Source organism: Oncorhynchus mykiss, chromosome 26 (genome assembly GCF_057628025.1).
Source record: "Oncorhynchus mykiss isolate SJ-2025 chromosome 26, ASM5762802v1, whole genome shotgun sequence".
NCBI lineage: Eukaryota > Metazoa > Chordata > Actinopteri > Salmoniformes > Salmonidae > Oncorhynchus > Oncorhynchus mykiss.
In genome coordinates, this window is record NC_143047.1 from 48,792,961 (window position 1) to 48,812,500 (window position 19,540).

General features: G+C 49.3%; 1 protein-coding gene across 1 annotated transcript in view; it reads right to left on the minus strand.

The window, feature by feature from the left end:
* Positions 1–4,730: 4,730 nt before the first annotated feature.
* slc9a5 (solute carrier family 9 member A5) overlaps positions 4,731–19,540 on the minus strand; it is an 82,035-nt gene continuing 67,225 nt past the window's right edge. Inside the window, exons 10-17 of the mRNA XM_090223361.1 lie at positions 19,439–19,509; positions 17,998–18,124; positions 13,182–13,273; positions 12,651–12,777; positions 11,724–11,879; positions 7,384–7,456; positions 6,293–6,424; positions 4,731–6,181 (exon numbers count right to left, since the gene is read on the minus strand). Of these exons, the coding sequence (XP_090079487.1) occupies positions 5,589–6,181; positions 6,293–6,424; positions 7,384–7,456; positions 11,724–11,879; positions 12,651–12,777; positions 13,182–13,273; positions 17,998–18,124; positions 19,439–19,509 (1,371 nt within the window). The 3' untranslated portion in view covers positions 4,731–5,588. The remainder of the gene's footprint in view (positions 6,182–6,292; positions 6,425–7,383; positions 7,457–11,723; positions 11,880–12,650; positions 12,778–13,181; positions 13,274–17,997; positions 18,125–19,438; positions 19,510–19,540) is intronic.

Here is a 19,540-nt window from a genome sequence, read left to right on the forward strand (position 1 = left end):
GGGAATAGGGAGGGCCCTGGTCCAGAACAGGGAATAAGGAGGGCCCTGGTCCAGAACAAGGAATAGGGAGGGCCCTGGTCCAGAACAGGGAATAGGGAGGGCCCTGGTCCAGAACAGGGAATAGGGAGGGCCCTGGTCCAGAACAGGGAATAGGGAGGGCCCTGGTCCAGAACAGGGAATAAGGAGGGCCCTGGTCCAGAACAAGGAATAGGGAGGGCCCTGGTCCAGAACAGGGAATAAGGAGGGCCCTGGTTCAGAACAATGCACTATAAAGGGAATAGGGTGCCATTTGGGACAAAAACCAATCGTTTCTTCTTACAAGGCACAACATCCCTCATGTTAAACACATCACCTTTGCTGATTGGAGAGATTGTGGCTGTTAACATGACAATAAACAACTGAATGACGGTGCCGGAGAGAGATATTTACAGGAGGTTATATCCCTATGGGCCTCTGGATTGTACTCTCCAAAGACAGTATGGAGGGAAGAACAGTAAGTATTTATTTGTTAGGGAAAACGGATTGTTTACGTCGCCACGTTATAGACCCAGTATCAATGAGCTCGGGCTGTAAATTAACATTATAGACCCAGTATCAATGAGCTCGGGCTGTAAATTAACGTTATAGACCCAGTATCAATGAGCTCGGGCTGTAAATTAACGTTATAGACCCAGTATCAATGAGCTCGGGCTTTAAATTAACATTATAGACCCAGTATCAATGAGCTCGGGCTGTAAATTAACGTTATAGACCCAGTATCAATGAGCTCGGGCTGTAAATTAACGTTATAGACCCAGTATCAATGAGCTCGGGCTGTAAATTAAAGTTATAGACCCAGTATCAATGAGCTCGGGCTTTAAATTAACATTATAGACCCAGTATCAATGAGCTCGGGCTGTAAATTAACATTATAGACCCAGTATCAATGAGCTCGGGCTGTAAATTAACGTTATAGACCCAGTATCAATGAGCTCGGGCTGTAAATTAACGTTATAGACCCAGTATCAATGAGCTCGGGCTGTAAATTAAAGTTATACACCCAGTATCAATGAGCTCGGGCTTTAAATTAACATTTCGTGTGAATCTTTGGCAAAACAAAACCAACAAAAAAACACCATGTACCAATCCATTATACATTGAACTAATGTATCATTAAAACAACTCCTTTACATAAATACAGAATATAACAGAGTGTTCATCTCATCTGAATGTATTATTAAGACAGACGTGTGTTAAGATATTGGACAAGGTAAAACACAGGGGGGGGGGGGGGATAATGTTGTGTCTCTACTGGGATAACAAGTCGATGAGATAGGAGATGAGGTGGTAGGGAACTCTCACAGAACATCATACTGGTTTCTATTTCAGATTAGACACTGCACTTTATGTATGTGTGTGTGTGTGTGTGTGTGTGTGTGTGTGTGTGTGTGTGCGCGCGCGCGTGTGTCACCTTTGACAACTGTCCACCCGCTTCACACAACAAAAGAAAGCAGATGAAACCCTAAATCCTCACGTTCCCCTCTGACCTAACAGTTACAGTAGAATACACAACAGACTGAGGCAATGGATGATGTCATCACATTAAAAAGGAAATGGTGACTTTAACTCTTCTACAAACTTTGGTCATTTTTTTAATAAAACAATTCTTCTGTAGCTCGGCAAAGATTTTTTTCATTTTCTTTATTTTTATTTTTTTTTACAAAGAAAATGTCTTCTGTAGTTGTATTTATCAATGTTTCTCTTATATACATGTTTAAAAACCAAGGTTATAGGTGTTTAGTCTTAACATACGGCTGCATTGGGTTGACACATGCCATAAAGGACAGGCAGAGAGAGGGATTGGAAGGTGAAGTAGTGTTTAAAGTCACTAAGGGGGCGATTCTTAGGGGTTATTTCCCAAATCACATTCCCTATTGCCAATATAGTGCACTACTTTTGACCAGAGCCCTATAGTAGTGCACTACTTTTGACCAGAGCCCCATAGGCCCTATAGTCGTGCACTATGTAGGGGTTAGGGGTGCCAATTAGGAGGCAGGCTGTGATTGACCTGCTCTGACTGTACATGATGAGAGAAACAGAGAAAGTTCTCCCAGATGAATATCATCAGGAACTACTTACTACCTGTCGCATGGACTAGAGGGTTAAAAATGCATCCTATTCAATACTGTGTCTCCCCCTGGGCTTCCTGAGGTCCAGGTTCATCACTACTGAGGGGATGAGAGGAGTATTAAATACTGTGTCTCCCCCTGGGCTTCCTGAGGTCCAGGTTCATCACTACTGAGGGGATGAGAGGAATATTAAATACTGTGTCTCCCCCTGGGCGTCCTGAGGTCCAGGTTCATCACTACTGAGAGGATGAGAGGAATATTAAATACTGTGTCTCCCCCTGGGCTTCCTGAGGTCCAGGTTCATCACTACTGAGAGGATGAGAGGAATATTAAATACTGTGTCTCCCCCTGGGCGTCCTGAGGTCCAGGTTCATCACTACTGAGGGGATGAGAGGAGTATTAAATACTGTGTCTCCCCCTGGGCTTCCTGAGGTCCAGGTTCATCACTACTGAGAGGATGAGAGGAGTATTAAATACTGTGTCTCCCCCTGGGCTTCCTGAGGTCCAGGTTCATCACTACTGAGGGGATGAGAGGAATATTCAATACTGTGTCTCCCCCTGGGCTTCCTGAGGTCCAGGTTCATCACTACTGAGAGGATGAGAGGAGTATTAAATACTGTGTCTCCCCCTGGGCTTCCTGAGGTCCAGGTTCATCACTACTGAGAGGATGAGAGGAGTATTAAATACTGTGTCTCCCCCTGGGCTTCCTGAGGTCCAGGTTCATCACTACTGAGAGGATGAGAGGAGTAGGTCTGCAGACATCACAAACAGATCTGGGACCAGGCGATGCTGGTTCTGGGCTCTGGTCATCAAGCATCGATGCTGGCTCGGGGCTCTGGTCATCAAGCATCGATGCTGGCTCGGGGCTATGGTCATCAAGCATCGATGCTGGCTCGGGGCTATGATCATCAAGCATCGATGCTGGCTCGGGGCTATGGTCATCAAGCATCGATGCTGGCTCGGGGCTATGATCATCAAGCATCGATGCTGGCTCGGGGCTATGATCATCAAGCATCGATGCTGGCTCTGGGCTATGATCATCAAGCATCGATGCTGGCTCTGGGCTATGATCATCAAGCATCGATGCTGGCTCTGGGCTATGATCATCAAGCATCGATGCTGGCTCGGGGCTATGATCATCAAGCATCGATGCTGGCTCGGGGCTATGATCATCAAGCATCGATGCTGGCTCTGGGCTATGATCATCAAGCATCGATGCTGGCTCGGGGCTATGATCATCAAGCATCGATGCTGGCTCGGGGCTATGATCATCAAGCATCGATGCTGGCTCGGGGCTATGATCATCAAGCATCGATGCTGGCTCGGGGCTATGATCATCAAGCATCGATGCTGGCTCTGGGCTATGATCATCAAGCATCGATGCTGGCTCGGGGCTATGATCATCAAGCATCGATGCTGGCTCGGGGCTATGATCATCAAGCATCGATGCTGGCTCTGGGCTATGATCATCAAGCATCGATGCTGGCTCGGGGCTATGATCATCAAGCATCGATGCTGGCTCGGGGCTATGATCATCAAGCATCGATGCTGGCTCGGGGCTATGATCATCAAGCATCGATGCTGGCTCGGGGCTATGATCATCAAGCATCGATGCTGGCTCTGGGCTATGATCATCAAGCATCGATGCTGGCTCGGGGCTGGGAAATTAGAGACTTTCCTGATAATCTCATGGCCTGGTCTCATATCAGCTTGTGCTGTCTTGTCAACTCCTATGGTTGTTGTTATTGCTGTTTGGCCTGACCATGACCATAGGAGTTGGGGTAACAGAGCACAAACCAATCAGGGATCTCTCTCTCTCTCTCTCTCTCTGGAACCAGGGTCTGTAGTACCTTAGACCGCTGCGATACAGCCTGGAATCGAACCAGGGTCTGTAGTACCACTGCGCCGCTCGGGAGCCCTTAAAGAGCGAGGTTTGGCGGGTCGTGTTCCGGAGGACGCGTGACTCCGCCTTCGCCTCTCCCGAGAACGTTGGGAAGTTGCAGCGATGAGACAAGATCATAATTAGGGAGAAAAAGGGGGCTAAAAAAAGTATATATATATTATATTATATAAGTGAAGCTGTTAGGCAGGACAAATGTTTTCTCTCTCTCTTTTCTTGTGGGTCGGGGAGGAGGAGAGGAGAGGGAGAGGAGAGGAGAGGAGAGGAGGGGAGAGGGAGAGGAGAGGAGGGGAGAGGGAGAGGAGAGGAGAGGAGAGGAGAGGAGAGGAGAGGAGAGGAGAGGAAGAGGAGAGGAAGAGGAGAGGAAGAGGAGAGGAAGAGGAGAGGAGAGGAGAGGAGAGGAGAGGAGAGGAGAGGAGAGGAGAGGAGAGGAAGAGGAGAGGAAGAGGAGAGGAGAGGAGAGGAGAGGAGAGGAGAGGAGAGGAGAGGAGAGGAGAGGAAGAGGAGAGGAAGAGGAGAGGAAGAGGAGAGGAAGAGGAGAGGAGAGGAGAGGAGAGGAGAGGAGAGGAGAGGAGAGGAGAGGAGAGGAGAGGAAGAGGAGAGGAAGAGGAGAGGAAGAGGAGAGGAAGAGGAGAGGAGAGGAGAGGAGAGGAGAGGAGAGGAGAGGAGAGGAGAGGAGAGGAGAGGAGAGGGAGAGGAGAGGAGAGGAGAGGAGAGGAGAGGAGAGGAGAGGAGAGGAGAGGAGAGGAGAGGAGAGGAGAGTACTGGGGGTTGAATGGAGCGTTTGATGTTAGATGGACACACCCCATAAGGCCTGGGTAATGCGGCCGTCCGGCTGTGGACAGATATATTTCCCAAATAAGGCTTACATCTTGACATTGACTTATATTCAAGTGTATGAAACAGACAGGGCAGAACCTCGACCCCTGCAGGGACCTGGGAGGGATAGAACCAATCAGGGACCAGGATCTGGTCATCAATCAACAACACTCTCTCTGGAAACTGGTATTGTTTTACCACATGGACGGACGGCCCCAACCCTGGACCACAATGCACTGTGTCTGTCTATCTGTGACTGTACCAGCTGCCACATCAAAACTCTCAGCCTTCGTCCCAAATGGCACCCTTTTCCCTATTGGGGCCCTGGTCAAAAGTAGTGCACTATATAGGGAATAGGGTGCTCATTATGGGATGCTCACTATACTTCCTCAATATCATCATCGCTGTATTAGTCCAATATCCTGTGTGTGTGTGTGTGTGTGTGTGTGTGTGTGTTTGTAATGTATGTCTGAATCTATAGAGACAGTGGATCCAAAGTTATTGAAGGAGATGAAGACTCGTCGTCTGGAAGGAGAAGTAGCAGAGCTGAGGGGGTTGGACGGCCTGAGCTGGTGTGTGTGGTTGGGTGACTGTTCTGTTGTTGAGTGTGTGAGGCAGTGAGGGACGTGATTGCCCATAAAAGCTGATTTGAAATCAGTCTTGTGTTGTTCTCCCTAGTAGGTATTGGTTAGGGACTTGGTTGAGTAAGCTGATCCTAGATCTGGGTCGCCGGGGCAACACCAGAGATGTGGTTGGAGCTATTAAAGCTGAGTGGGCCCTCTGCTGCGTGCCAGCGGCTCACTGCCAGGAGGGGGCGCTGTGACCAGGCTCCTCAGGTACACACAGGGGTTCCTCCTCCGCCCTAGACCCTGGGCCAGGGGGGGAGGGGGCGGGGGGCCGGGGGGCCTCACAGAGGATGACACGAGGGGCTGCAGCTCCTGCTCCTGATCAGACAAGGCTCCCTCTTCCTCCTCCTTCTCCTCTCCTCCTGGAGGAAACTCAAACCGAGCGATGCCCTGAGCCACTATTGACCCAGCCCCTCTGGATCCAAAACCAGAGCCACTAACTCCACTACCAGAGTATGAGACAGGACGCTGCCCTCCCAGCCTGGAGAGGGCGCTGACGCGGGGGTGTAAGGGCTCTACGGGGCCCGGCGGAGAGGCCAGGCTCTCTAAGGAGGAGATGCTCTGGTTCCACGCCTGCTGCAGGTCTATGGGGATGATTTTAGTAGCCTCCATGGAAACACACACCGGCAGGGTTCCGATGCCGCCCTTCCAGGGCAGGTTCCTCTCACTGCAGGTGGGGGAGGGCGGGGCCACGGAGGGGCTCTGACACACCTCCAGACCAGCCGGGACTGAGACAGAGGAGAATACAGTCAGGATTCTGTATTAGTACAGTATTTAGACAGGGAAAACCAGGCCATTTTCTTAGGTTTCTAGTCTCTCCTGTGTCAATGTGTCCTTACCAGATTTGGGTCGTTCTTTGGGCGTGTCTGGAACCTTTCGAGCCACAAAGGTGATGCCAACGTCCTCCTCCTTCTCTGGCTCCAAGTGTTCCCCCTTCTCATCCTCAGACTCCACTGTCACCACCACAGGATCTGAGGGGGCATCACAGACACATGAACACTACAGTACCCACAATGCACCACCACAGGATCTGAGGGGGCATCACAGACACATGAATACTACAGTACCCACAATGCACCACCACAGGATCTGAGAGGGCATCACAGACACATGAACACTACAGTACCCACAATGCACCTTCACAGGCTCTGAGGGAACATCACAGACACATGAACACTACAGTACCCACAATGCACCACCACATGATCTGAGGGGTCATCACAGACACATGAACACTACAGTACCCACAATGCACCACCACAGGATCTGAGGGGGCATCACAGACACATGAACACTACAGTACCCACAATGCAGCACCACAGGATCTGAGGGGGCATCACAGACACATGAACACTACAGTACCCACAATGCACCACCACAGGATCTGAGAGGGCATCACATACACATGAACACTACAGTACCCACAATGCACCTTCACAGGCTCTGAGGGGACATCGCAGACACATGAACACTACAGTACCCACAATGCACCACCATAGGATCGGAGGAGGCATCATAGACACATGAACACTACCCTACCCACAATGCACCACCATAGGATCGGAGGAGGCATCATAGACACATGAACACTACCCTACCCACAATGCACCACCATAGGATTTGAGGGGGCATCGTAGACACATGAACAATATCGATCATGATCAATGATAGCAACTATCTTTTATTTTTACAACCAACTCCTATGCTCTGTCCCAGTGTCCACACTTACATACTACCTAGTGTGAACCAATGTCATGCCTGAGCATCCTAGATAATGTACTAGTGTGGATATTGGAACGTAGCCCTAGATTCCAGAACCCTCAGAAATGAGTTTGACCGAGTGAGAACTGGGAACACAGGTTATGAAGGAATGCTATTGAAATCACTGAGGCCTGACTCCATTTCCAGTGTGTTTAAGGGAGTGACTCACCTTTGTCCTGCCAGCTGACGTTCCGTCGAGGTTTGTCGTTGAGGTCCTGTTCTTTAACGTCTGATCCTCTCCGCTGTAGGAGGGAGAGAAAACACCCGTTAGAATGTCTATTACAGGCAGGACCCACAGGAAACCAGGCAGGACCCACAGGAAACCAGGCAGGACCCACAGGAAACCAGGCAGGACCCACAGGAAACCAGGCAGGACCCACAGGAAACCAGGCAGGCCCCACAGGAAACCAGGCAGGACCCACAGGAAACCAGGCAGGACCCACAGGAAACCAGGCAGGACCCACAGGAAACCAGGCAGGACCCACAAGAAACCAGGCAGGACCCACAGGAAACCAGGCAGGACCCACAGGAAACCAGACAGGACCCACAGGAAACCAGGCAGGACCCACAGGAAACCAGGCAGGACCCACAGGAAACCAGGCAGGACCCACAGGAAACCAGGCAGGACCCACAGGAAACCAGACAGGACCCACAGGAAACCAGACAGGACCCACAGGAAACCAGGCAGGACCCACAAGAAACCAACACCATATTATTCATTCCAGAGGAGGCTGGTGGGAGGGAGGGACAGGCTCATTGTAATGGCTGGGACGGAATCAATGGAAACGAAGTCAAACATATTGTTTCCATGTGTTTGATTCCATTCCAGCCAATACCATAAGGCAATCCTCTTACAGCTCCTCCCACTTCTGATTACTTCCTATTTCTCCCATCCGCAACAGAGAACGGTCCAATGCCCTGGCTATACCGTTGAAGGCCCTGGCTATACTGTTGAAGGCCCTGGCTATACTGTTGAAGGCCCTGGCTATACTGTTGAAGGCCCTGGCTATACCGTTGAAGGCCCTGGCTATACTGTTGAAGGGCCTGGCTATACTGTTGAAGGCCCTGGCCATACCGTTGAAGGCCCTGGCTATACTGTTGAAGGGCCTGGCTATACTGTTGAAGGCCCTGGCTATACCGTTGAAGGGCCTGGCTATACCGTTGAAGGCCCTGGCTATACTGTTGAAGGCCCTGGCTATACTGTTGAAGTACCCTGGCTATACTGTTGAAGGCCTGGCTATACCGTTGAAGGCCCTGGCTATACTGTTGAAGGCCCTGGCTATACCGTTGAAGGCCCTGGCTATACTGTTGAAGGGCCTGGCTATACCGTTGAAGGGCCTGGCTATACCGTTGAAGGCCCTGGCTATACTGTTGAAGGCCCTGGCTATACTGTTGAAGTACCCTGGCTATACTGTTGAAGGCCTGGCTATACCGTTGAAGGCCCTGGCTATACTGTTGAAGGCCCTGGCTATACCGTTGAAGGGCCTGGCTATACCGTTGAAGGCCCTGGCTATACCGTTGAAGGCCCTGGCTATACCGTTGAAGGCCCTGGCTATACTGTTGAAGGCCCTGGCTATACCGTTGAAGGCCCTGGCTATACTGTTGAAGGCCCTGGCTATACTGTTGAAGACCCTGGCTATACTGTTGAAGGGCCTGGCTATACTGTTGAAGGCCCTGGCTATACCGTTGAAGGGCCTGGCTATACCGTTGAAGGCCCTGGCTATACCGTTGAAGGCCCTGGCTATACCGTTGAAGGCCCTGGCTATACTGTTGAAGGCCCTGGCTATACCGTTGAAGGCCCTGGCTATACTGTTGAAGGCCCTGGCTGTACTGTTGAAGGCCCTGGCTATACTGTTGAAGGCCTGGCTATACCGTTGAAGGCCCTGGCTATACTGTTGAAGGCCCTGGCTATACTGTTGAAGGCCCTGGCTATACCGTTGAAGGCCCTGGCTATACTGTTGAAGGCCCTGGCTACACTGTTGAAGGCCCTGGCTATACTGTTGAAGGCCCTGGCTATACTGTTGAAGGCCATGGCTACACTGTTGAAGGCCCTGGCTATACCGTTGAAGGCCCTGGCTATACTGTTGAAGGCCCTGGCTATACTGTTGAAGGCCCTGGCTATACTGTTGAAGGCCCTGGCTATACTGTTGAAGTACCCTGGCTATACCGTTGAAAGCCCTGGCTAAAACCCAGTACAGACAACCCAACCCAGCCCTGTCTAAAACTCAGTACAGACAACCCAGCCCTGCCCTGTCTAAAACCCAATACAGACAACCCAGCCCAGCCCTGCCTAAAACCCAGTCGATGTGTGACCTTAAGTGTTTGACCTCTGTAGGCTCAGGGACAAACAGCCCAGTCCAACCCAGCCCTGTCTAAAACCCAGTCGATGTGTGACCTTAAGTGTTTGACCTCTGTAGGCTCAGGGACAAACAGCCCAGTCCAACCCAGCCCTGTCTAAAACCCAGTCGATGTGTGACCTTAAGTGTTTGACCTCTGTAGGCTCAGGGACAAACAGCCCAGTCCAACCCAGCCCTGCCTAAAACCCAGTCGATGTGTGACCTTAAGTGTTTGACCTCTGTAGGCTCAGGGACAAACAGCCCAGTCCAACCCAGCACAGCCAAGTCGTGGCCAAATCCCAGCCTCAATAGAAACACATCACTTAGTCTCCAGGAAATGAATATAGGATGTTATGCACAGACTGTGAAGGACAACCAACCCTGTCCAACATAGACAACCCAGCACAACACAAAGAAGACCCAGCCCAGTTTAGCCTGCACTACATTAAGATCTGGTGCCATATGCTCAGATTAAAAGATCACTAGGTAGACTAGTGGTTAGAGTGGAGGGGCGGCAGGTAGACTAGTGGTTACAGTGTTGGACTAGTAACCGGCAGGTAGACTAGTGGTTACAGTGTTGGACTAGTAACCAGCAGGTAGACTAGTGGTTACAGTGTTGGACTAGTAACCAGCAGGTAGACTAGTGGGTACAGTGTTGGACTAGTAACCAGCAGGTAGACTAGTGGTTACAGTGTTGGACTAGTAACCAGCAGGTAGCCTAGTGGTTAGAGTGTTGGACTAGTAACCAGCAGGTAGCCTAGTGGTTAGAGCGCTGGACTAGTAACCGAAAGGTTGCTGGATTGAATCCCTGAGCTGACAAGGTAAAAAATCTGTCGTTCTGCCCCCTGAACAAGGCAGTTAACCCACCGTTCTCCTGAACAGGGCAGTTAACCCACTGTTCGTTCCCCTGAACAAGGCAGTTAACCCACTGTTCCCCTGAACAAGGCAGTTAACCCACTGTTCCCCTGAACAAGGCAGTTAACCCACTGCTCCCCTGAACAAGGCAGTTAACCCACTGTTCCTAGACCAGTTAACCCACTGTTCCCCTGAACAAGGCAGTTAACCCACTGTTCCCCTGAACAAGGCAGTTAACCCACTGTTCCTAGACCAGTTAACCCACTGTTCCCCTGAACAAGGCAGTTAACCCACTGTTCCCCTGAACAAGGCAGCTAACCCACTGCTCCCCTGAACAAGGCAGTTAACCCACTGTTCCCCTGAACAAGGCAGTTAACCCACTGTTCCCCTGAACAAGGCAGTTAACCCACTGCTCCCCTGAACAAGGCAGTTAACCCACTGCTCCCCTGAACGAGGCAGTTAAACCACTGTTCCCCTGAACGAGGCAATTAACCCACTGTTCCCCTGAACGAGGCAGTTAACCCACTGCTCCCCTGAACAAGGCAGTTAATCCACTGTTCCCCTGAACAAGGCAGTTAACCCACTGTTCCCCTGAACAAGGCAGTTAACCCACTGCTCCCCTGAACAAGGCTGTTAACCCACTGTTCCCCTGAACAAGGCAGTTAACCCACTGTTCCCCTGAACAAGGCAGTTAACCCACTGCTCCCCTGAACAAGGCAGTTAACCCACTGCTCCCCTGAACAAGGCAGTTAACCCACTGTTCCCCTGAACAAGGCAGTTAACCCACTGTTCTCCGGTAGGCCGACATTGAAAATAAGAATGTGTTCTTAACTGACTTGCCTAATTAAATAAAGGTAAAATAAAAAAAATTACAAATTTAAATATTGGTTTGGTCCTTTCTCCAATCCAATCATTTCTTTTAGAGATGCTGAAGTCTCCCCCTATCCTGGCTCCCTGCTGAAGTTACACAGAGATAATAACATGCAATCATTTCTTTTAGAGATGCTGAAGTCTCCCCCTATCCTGGCTCCCTGCTGAAGTTACACAGAGATAATAACATGCAATCATTTCTTTTAGAGATGCTGAAGTCTCCCCCTATCCTGGCTCCCTGCTGAAGTTACACAGAGATAATAACATCCAATCATTTCTTTTAGAGATGCTAAAGTCTCCCCCTATCCTGGCTTCCTGATGAAGTTACACAGAGATAATAACATCCAATCATTTATTTTAGAGATGATAAAGTCTCCCCCTATCCTGGCTCCCTGCTGAAGTTACACAGAGATAATAACATCCAATAATTTCTTTTAGGGGTCCCTGCCTTTTTCTGGCTGCGGTCCTTCTTGTGGCTGTGGCGTTTGTGTCGGGTGGTCTTGAACGTCTCCATGCGACTCTTCATATTTCTCTGGAAGATCTCTCTGTCCTGACGCTCGTGGTCCCCCACTGTCATGAAGTGTCTGCTGTAGTGGGACTGGTACTATGGAGAGGGGAGAGAGGAGGGGAGAGAGAGAGAGAGAGAGGAGAGGGAGAGCGAGAGAGAGAGGAGAGGAGGGGGGGAGAGAGAGAGAGAGAGAGAGAGAGAGAGGAGGGGAGAGCAAGTCATATTGTAGTTATACAATGCAGATCTCTCTGTCCTGATGCTAGTGGTCCCCCACTGGTACTATGGGGGGGGGTTATATGATTGGTCCCAGAGAGGAGAGGAGAGGGAGGAGAGGAGATAAGAGGACAGGGAGGAGAGGAGATAAGAGGACAGGGAGGAGAGGACAGGGAGGAGAGGAGATAAGAGGACAGGGAGGAGAGGAGATAAGAGGACAGGGAGGAGAGGAGATAAGAGGACAGGGAGGAGAGGAGATAAGAGGACAGGGAGGAGAGGAGTTAAGAGGACAGGGAGGAGAGGACAGGGAGGAGAGGGGAGGAGAGGACAGGGAGGAGAGGAGATAAGAGGACAGGGAGGAAAGGAGATAAGAGGACAGGGAGGAGAGGAGTTAAGAGGACAGGGAGGAGAGGACAGGGAGGAGAGGGGATAAGAGGACAGGGAGGAGAGGAGATAAGAGGACAGGGAGGAGAGGAGATAAGAGGACAGGGAGGAGAGGAGATAAGAGGACAGGGAGGTGAGGAGATAAGAGGACAGGGAGGAGAGGAGTTAAGAGGACAGGAGATAAGAAGACAGGGAGGAGAGGACAGGGAGGAGAGGAGATAAGACACTGTCTGTCTGTCTGTCTGTGTGACAGTGCTGACAGGGCCGTACCCGTCTCCTGGGCTTGTACAGGTTCCCAGCCAGGAAGTGATGCGTTTCTGACTCCTCCTCCACCTTGGCTCCCGGCACGTTGTCAATCACCTGGAGGTCCAGACAGACCCCACTACCGTTCTCTCTCCTGTAGGGTTAGAGTAAAGACTGTTAGCAGTGGTTGGGCTGGGACCCCACAGGGGAGTTCATGAAGACAGGGTATTGTTTGGAAAAGCACGGTCACACCCAGTGACCCAGTGCCATTAATAGACAGCTGCAGATATGACATTGAACACGGTCACACCCAGAGCTATTAATAAATAGACAGACACACACACACACACACACACACGCACACACACACACACACACCAAACACACACACACACACACCAAACACACACACACCAAACACACACACACCAAACACACACACCAAACACACACACACACACACACACACACACACACACACACACACACACACACACACACACACACACACACACACACACACACACACACACACACACACACACAGACTTAACTCACAGGTAGTTGGTGACGTTGGTGACCTCCGGGAAAGATGCCCTGGAGGCCATGGAGGGCAGAGAGAGCCTGGCAGAGGTTAGCACGTTGCCACCCTGTTCAGGAGACACACACAGGGGTTAAAGTTCAGGGGTCAACTCATCCTCAAAACACCTCACTTTGTCTGAAACGGTTTTAGAAAATGGTGAGTCTGGACTAAAGTGGACAGTCAAAATGTAATGGGTCACAAAACAGTCTGGGTGGAGTTAAACACCTCCTAGGAAACAGTCTGGGTGGAGTTAAACACCTCCTAGGAAACAGTCTGGGTGGAGTTAAACACCTCCTAGGAAACAGTCTGGGTGGAGTTAAACACCTCCTCAGAAACAGTCTGGGTGGAGTTAAACACCTCCTCAGAAACAGTCTGGGTGGAGTTAAACACCTCCTCAGAAACAGTCTGGGTGGAGTTAAACACCTCCTAGGAAACAGTCTGGGTGGAGTTAGTTAAACACCTCCTAGGAAACAGTCTGGGTGGAGTTAAACACCTCCTAGGAAACAGTCTGGGTGGAGTTAGTTAAACACCTCCTAGGAAACAGTCTGGGTGGAGTTAAACACCTCCTAGGAAACAGTCTGGGTGGAGTTAAACACCTCCTAGGAAACAGTCTGGGTGGAGTTAAACACCTCCTAGGAAACAGTCTGGGTGGAGTTAAACACCTCCTCAGAAACAGTCTGGGTGGAGTTAAACACCTCCTCAGAAACAGTCTGGGTGGAGTTAGTTAAACACCTCCTAGGAAACAGTCTGGGTGGAGTTAAACACCTCCTAGGAAACAGTCTGGGTGGAGTTAAACACCTCCTCAGAAACAGTCTGGGTGGAGTTAAACACCTCCTAGGAAACAGTCTGGGTGGAGTTAGTTAAACACCTCCTAGGAAACAGTCTGGGTGGAGTTAAACACCTCCTAGGAAACAGTCTGGGTGGAGTTAGTTAAACACCTCGTAGGAGACAGTCTGGGTGGAGTTAAACACCTCCTAAGAAACAGTCTGGGTGGAGTTAGTTAAACACCTCCTAGGAAACAGTCTGGGTGGAGTTAGTTAAACACCTCCTAGGAAACAGTCTGGGTGGAGTTAGTTAAACACCTCCTCAGAAACAGTCTGGGTGGAGTTAAACACCTCCTCAGAAACAGTCTGGGTGGAGTTAAACACCTCCTCAGAAACAGTCTGGGTGGAGTTAAACACCTCCTAGGAAACAGTCTGGGTGGAGTTAAACACCTCCTAGGAGACAGTCTGGGTGGAGTTAAACACCTCCTAGGAAACAGTCTGGGTGGAGTTAAACACCTCCTAGGAAACAGTCTGGTGGAGTTAAACACCTCCTAGGAGACAGTCTGGGTGGAGTTAAACACCTCCTAGGAAACAGTCTGGGTGGAGTTAAACACCTCCTAGGAAACAGTCTGGGTGGAGTTAGTTAAACACCTCCTAGGAAACAGTCTGGGTGGAGTTAAACACCTCCTCAGAAACAGTCTGGGTGGAGTTAGTTAAACACCTCCTAGGAAACAGTCTGGGTGGAGTTAAACACCTCCTAGGAAACAGTCTGGGTGGAGTTAAACACCTCCTCAGAAACAGTCTGGGTGGAGTTAAACACCTCCTAGGAAACAGTCTGGGTGGAGTTAGTTAAACACCTCCTCAGAAACAGTCTGGGTGGAGTTAGTTAAACACCTCCTAGGAAACAGTCTGGGTGGAGTTAGTTAAACACCTCCTAGGAAACAGTCTGTGTGGAGTTAAACACCTCCTAGGAAACAGTCTGGGTGGAGTTAAACACCTCCTAGGAAACAGTCTGGGTGGAGTTAAACACCTCCTCAGAAACAGTCTGGGTGGAGTTAAACACCTCCTAGGAAACAGTCTGGGTGGAGTTAAACACCTCCTAAGAAACAGTCTGGGTGGAGTTAGTTAAACACCTCATACTATAGACATCTCTCCTACAGACTATATGACAATACTACCTACCGACCAAACAAACAAACAAACAAACAAACAAACAAACAAACAAACAAACAAACTAACAAAAAAACAAACTACTGGAGACATCTCTCCTACAGAGTATAGGATAAGACTACCTACCTACTGGAGACATCTCTCCTACAGAGTATAGGATAAGACTACCTACCTACTGGAGACATCTCTCCTACAGAGTATAGGATAAGACTACCTACCTACTGGAGACATCTCTCCTACAGGATAAGACTACCTACCTACTGGAGACATCTCTCCTACAGGATAAGACTACCTACCTACTGGAGACATCTCTCCTACAGAGTATAGGATAAGACTACCTACCTACTGGAGACATCTCTCCTACAGGATAAGACTACCTACCTACTGGAGACATCTCTCCTACAGAGTATAGGATAAGACTACCTACCTACTGGAGACATCTCTCCTACAGGATAAGACTACCTACCTACTGGAGACATCTCTCCTACAGGATAAGACTACCTACCTACTGGAGACATCTCTCCTACAGAGTATAGGATAAGACGACCTACCTACTGGAGACATCTCTCCTACAGGATAAGACTACCTACCTACTGGAGACATCTCTCCTACAGGATAAGACTACCTACCTACTGGAGACATCTCTCCTACAGAGTATAGGATAAGACTACCTACCTACTGGAGACATCTCTCCTACAGGATAAGACTACCTACCTACTGGAGACATCTCTCCTACAGGATAAGACTACCTACCTACTGGAGACATCTCTCCTACAGGATAAGACTACCTACCTACTGGAGACATCTCTCCTACAGAGTACAGGATAAGACTACCTACCTACTGGAGACATCTCTCCTACAGAGTACAGGATAAGACTACCTACCTACTGGAGACATCTCTCCTACAGAGTACAGGATAAGACTACCTACCTACTGGAGACATCTCTCCTACAGAGTATAGGATAAGACTACCTACCTACTGGAGACATCTCTCCTACAGGATAAGACTACCTACCTACTGGAGACATCTCTCCTACAGAGTATAGGATAAGACTACCTACCTACTGGAGACATCTCTCCTACAGGATAAGACTACCTACCTACTGGAGACATCTCTCCTACAGGATAAGACTACCTACCTACTGGAGACATCTCTCCTACAGAGTATAGGATAAGACTACCTACCTACTGGAGACATCTCTCCTACAGGATAAGACTACCTACCTACTGGAGACATCTCTCCTACAGGATAAGACTACCTACCTACTGGAGACATCTCTCCTACAGAGTAAAGGATAAGACTACCTACCTACTGGAGACATCTCTCCTACAGAGTATAGGATAAGACTACCTACCTACTGGAGACATCTCTCCTACAGGGTAAGACTACCTACCTACTGGAGACATCTCTCCTACAGGATAAGACTACCTACCTACTGGAGACATCTCTCCTACAGAGTACAGGATAAGACTACCTACCTACTGGAGACATCTCTCCTACAGGATAAGACTACCTACCTACTGGAGACATCTCTCCTACAGGGTAAGACTACCTACCTACTGGCGACATCTCTCCTACAGGATAAGACTACCTACCTACTGGAGACATCTCTCCTACAGAGTAAAGGATAAGACTACCTACCTACTGGAGACATCTCTCCTACAGGATAAGACTACCTACCTACTGGAGACATCTCTCCTACAGGATAAGACTACCTACCTACCACACGCCTATGAAACATTCCAGCCATGTAAGCTGATAGGACCGGCCTACCCAACAGGCCTGTCTTACCATGGTGGTGATATTAACAAAGAATTCCCCCCGAAATACTTTCCTAAACCTCTCATATCTATTTCCCACACATTCACGCGGTCTGATGTCATGCACCTTCGCCACTAAGGCTGTGTCCCTAACCGCACCCTATGAAGCGTGACACTGTCTAAACAGAGCTCGATGGGCCCAAGTCAACAGTAGTGCACTACAGTATTTAGGGAGGCATTTAGGATGCAGAACCCATCACTCACTGTGATGTCACTAGTAGAGATGGGATGTTTGATGTGGCGACTCTCAGGTCTCAGATTATGCGGTGGTGTCAGCCGAGGAGACAAAGAGATGAATTATTCTCTCTGTCTCTAACTCTCCATTCTCTCTGTCTCTCTATTCTCTCTCTCTCTATTTTCTCTCTCTCTGTCTCTGTCTCTCTATTCTCTCTCTCTCTCTCTCTATTCTCTCTCTCTCTCTCTCTCTCTCTCTGTCTCTCTCTCTGTCTCTCTCTCTGTCTCTCTCTCTCTATTCTCTCTCTGTCTCTATTCTCTCTCTGTCTCTATTCTCTCTCTCTCTCTGTCTCTGTCTCGGTCTCTCTATTCTCTCTCTTTCTCTATTCTGTCTCTCTCCCTCTACTTTGGGGAAACTTTACACATTCAGGTGTTCATTGTTGGTGCATCACTGCCATGCTGCCGTGAGTTGAGGAGCAGTGCCATCTAGTGGTCGTAGTTGACATTTACAACACAACTGTGCACTGGACAAAATCATGGCAACAGTTGTGTCTCTGAGCCACCCATTCCCCTCCCTCCCTCCCTCCCTCCCTCCCTCCCTCCCTCCCTCCCTCCCTCCCTCCCTCCCTCCCTCCCTCCCTCCCTCCCTCCCTCCCTCCCTCCCGGTCTATAACACTGATGGCATCTCTAATATTGATTTTCTGATAGACCACCCACAGCTCCCTCCCTCCCTCCCTCCCTCCCTCTCTCCCTCTCTCCCTCCCTCCCTCATACCTGGTCTATAACACTGATGGCGTCTCTAATATTGATTTTCTGATAGACCTCCCACAGCTCCCTCCCTCCCTCCCTCCCTCCCTCATACCTGGTCTATAACACTGATGGCGTCTCTAATATTGATTTTCTGATAGACCTCCCACAGCTCACTCTTCCGGTACACAGACTTCCGCAGCAACAGCTTGCTCAGGTAGTTCTTGTCAAACTGCTCCCACCTGAATGTAGACGCCCACAGAGGGAAAGGTTATATAATATATATCCCACCTGAATGTAGACGCCCACAGAGGGAAAGGTTATATAATATATATCCCACCTGAATGTAGACGCCCACAGAGGGAAAGGTTATATAATATATATCCCACCTGAATGTAGACGCCCACAGAGGGAAAGGTATCCCCCCTGAATGTAGACGCCCACAGAGGGAAAGGTATCCCCCCTGAATGTAGACGCCCACAGAGGGAAAGGTTATATAATATATATCCCACCTGAATGTAGACGCCCACAGAGGGAAAGGTATCCCCCCTGAATGTAGACGCCCACAGAGGGAAAGGTATCCCCCCTGAATGTAGACGCCCACAGAGGGAAAGGTTATATAATATATATCCCACCTGAATGTAGACGCCCACAGAGGGAAAGGTATCCCCCCTGAATGTAGACGCCCACAGAGGGAAAGGTTATATAATATATATCCCACCTGAATGTAGACGCCCACAGAGGGAAAGGTTATATAATATATATCCCACCTGAATGTAGACGCCCACAGAGGGAAAGGTATCCCACCTGAATGTAGACGCCCACAGAGGGAAAGGTTATATCATATATATCCCACCTGAATGTAGACGCCCACAGAGGGAAAGGTTATATAATATATATCCCACCTGAATGTAGACGCCCACAGAGGGAAAGGTTATATAATATATATCCCACCTGAATGTAGACGCCCACAGAGGGAAAGGTATCCCACCTGAATGTAGACGCCCACAGAGGGAAAGGTTATATCATATATATCCCACCTGAATGTAGACGCCCACAGAGGGAAAGGTTATATAATATATATCCCACCTGAATGTAGACGCCCACAGAGGGAAAGGTTATATAATATATATCCCACCTGAATGTAGACGCCCACAGAGGGAAAGGTTAGATAATATATATCCCCCCTGAATGTAGACGCCCACAGAGGGAAAGGTTAGATAATATATATCCCACCTGAATGTAGACGCCCACAGAGGGAAAGGTTATATAATATATATCCCCCCTGAATGTAGACGCCCACAGAGGGAAAGGTTATATAATATATATCCCACCTGAATGTAGACGCCCACAGAGGGAAAGGTTATATCATGTGTTACACGGTATGTTTTCAGTGACAAGGAAAACTCCTAACCTTCCCACTTAGTCATCATCAGTGAATATATAACTGAAGTGAAAGTTAGGATTGACCCTTTAGAGTCCCCGTGGATAATATTCAATAATAATAAATTATATTTCAGTTGAAACATTGGCCTTCAGAGCTAAGGGCTACTGACTTGTCTCTCCAGTGGTGGTAACCGTTGAGTCCAGCGATGTCTTCCACTGCAGTCAGACAATGGTCAAAGGCCTGGGGAGAGACCGTACACAGTCAGGTCAGA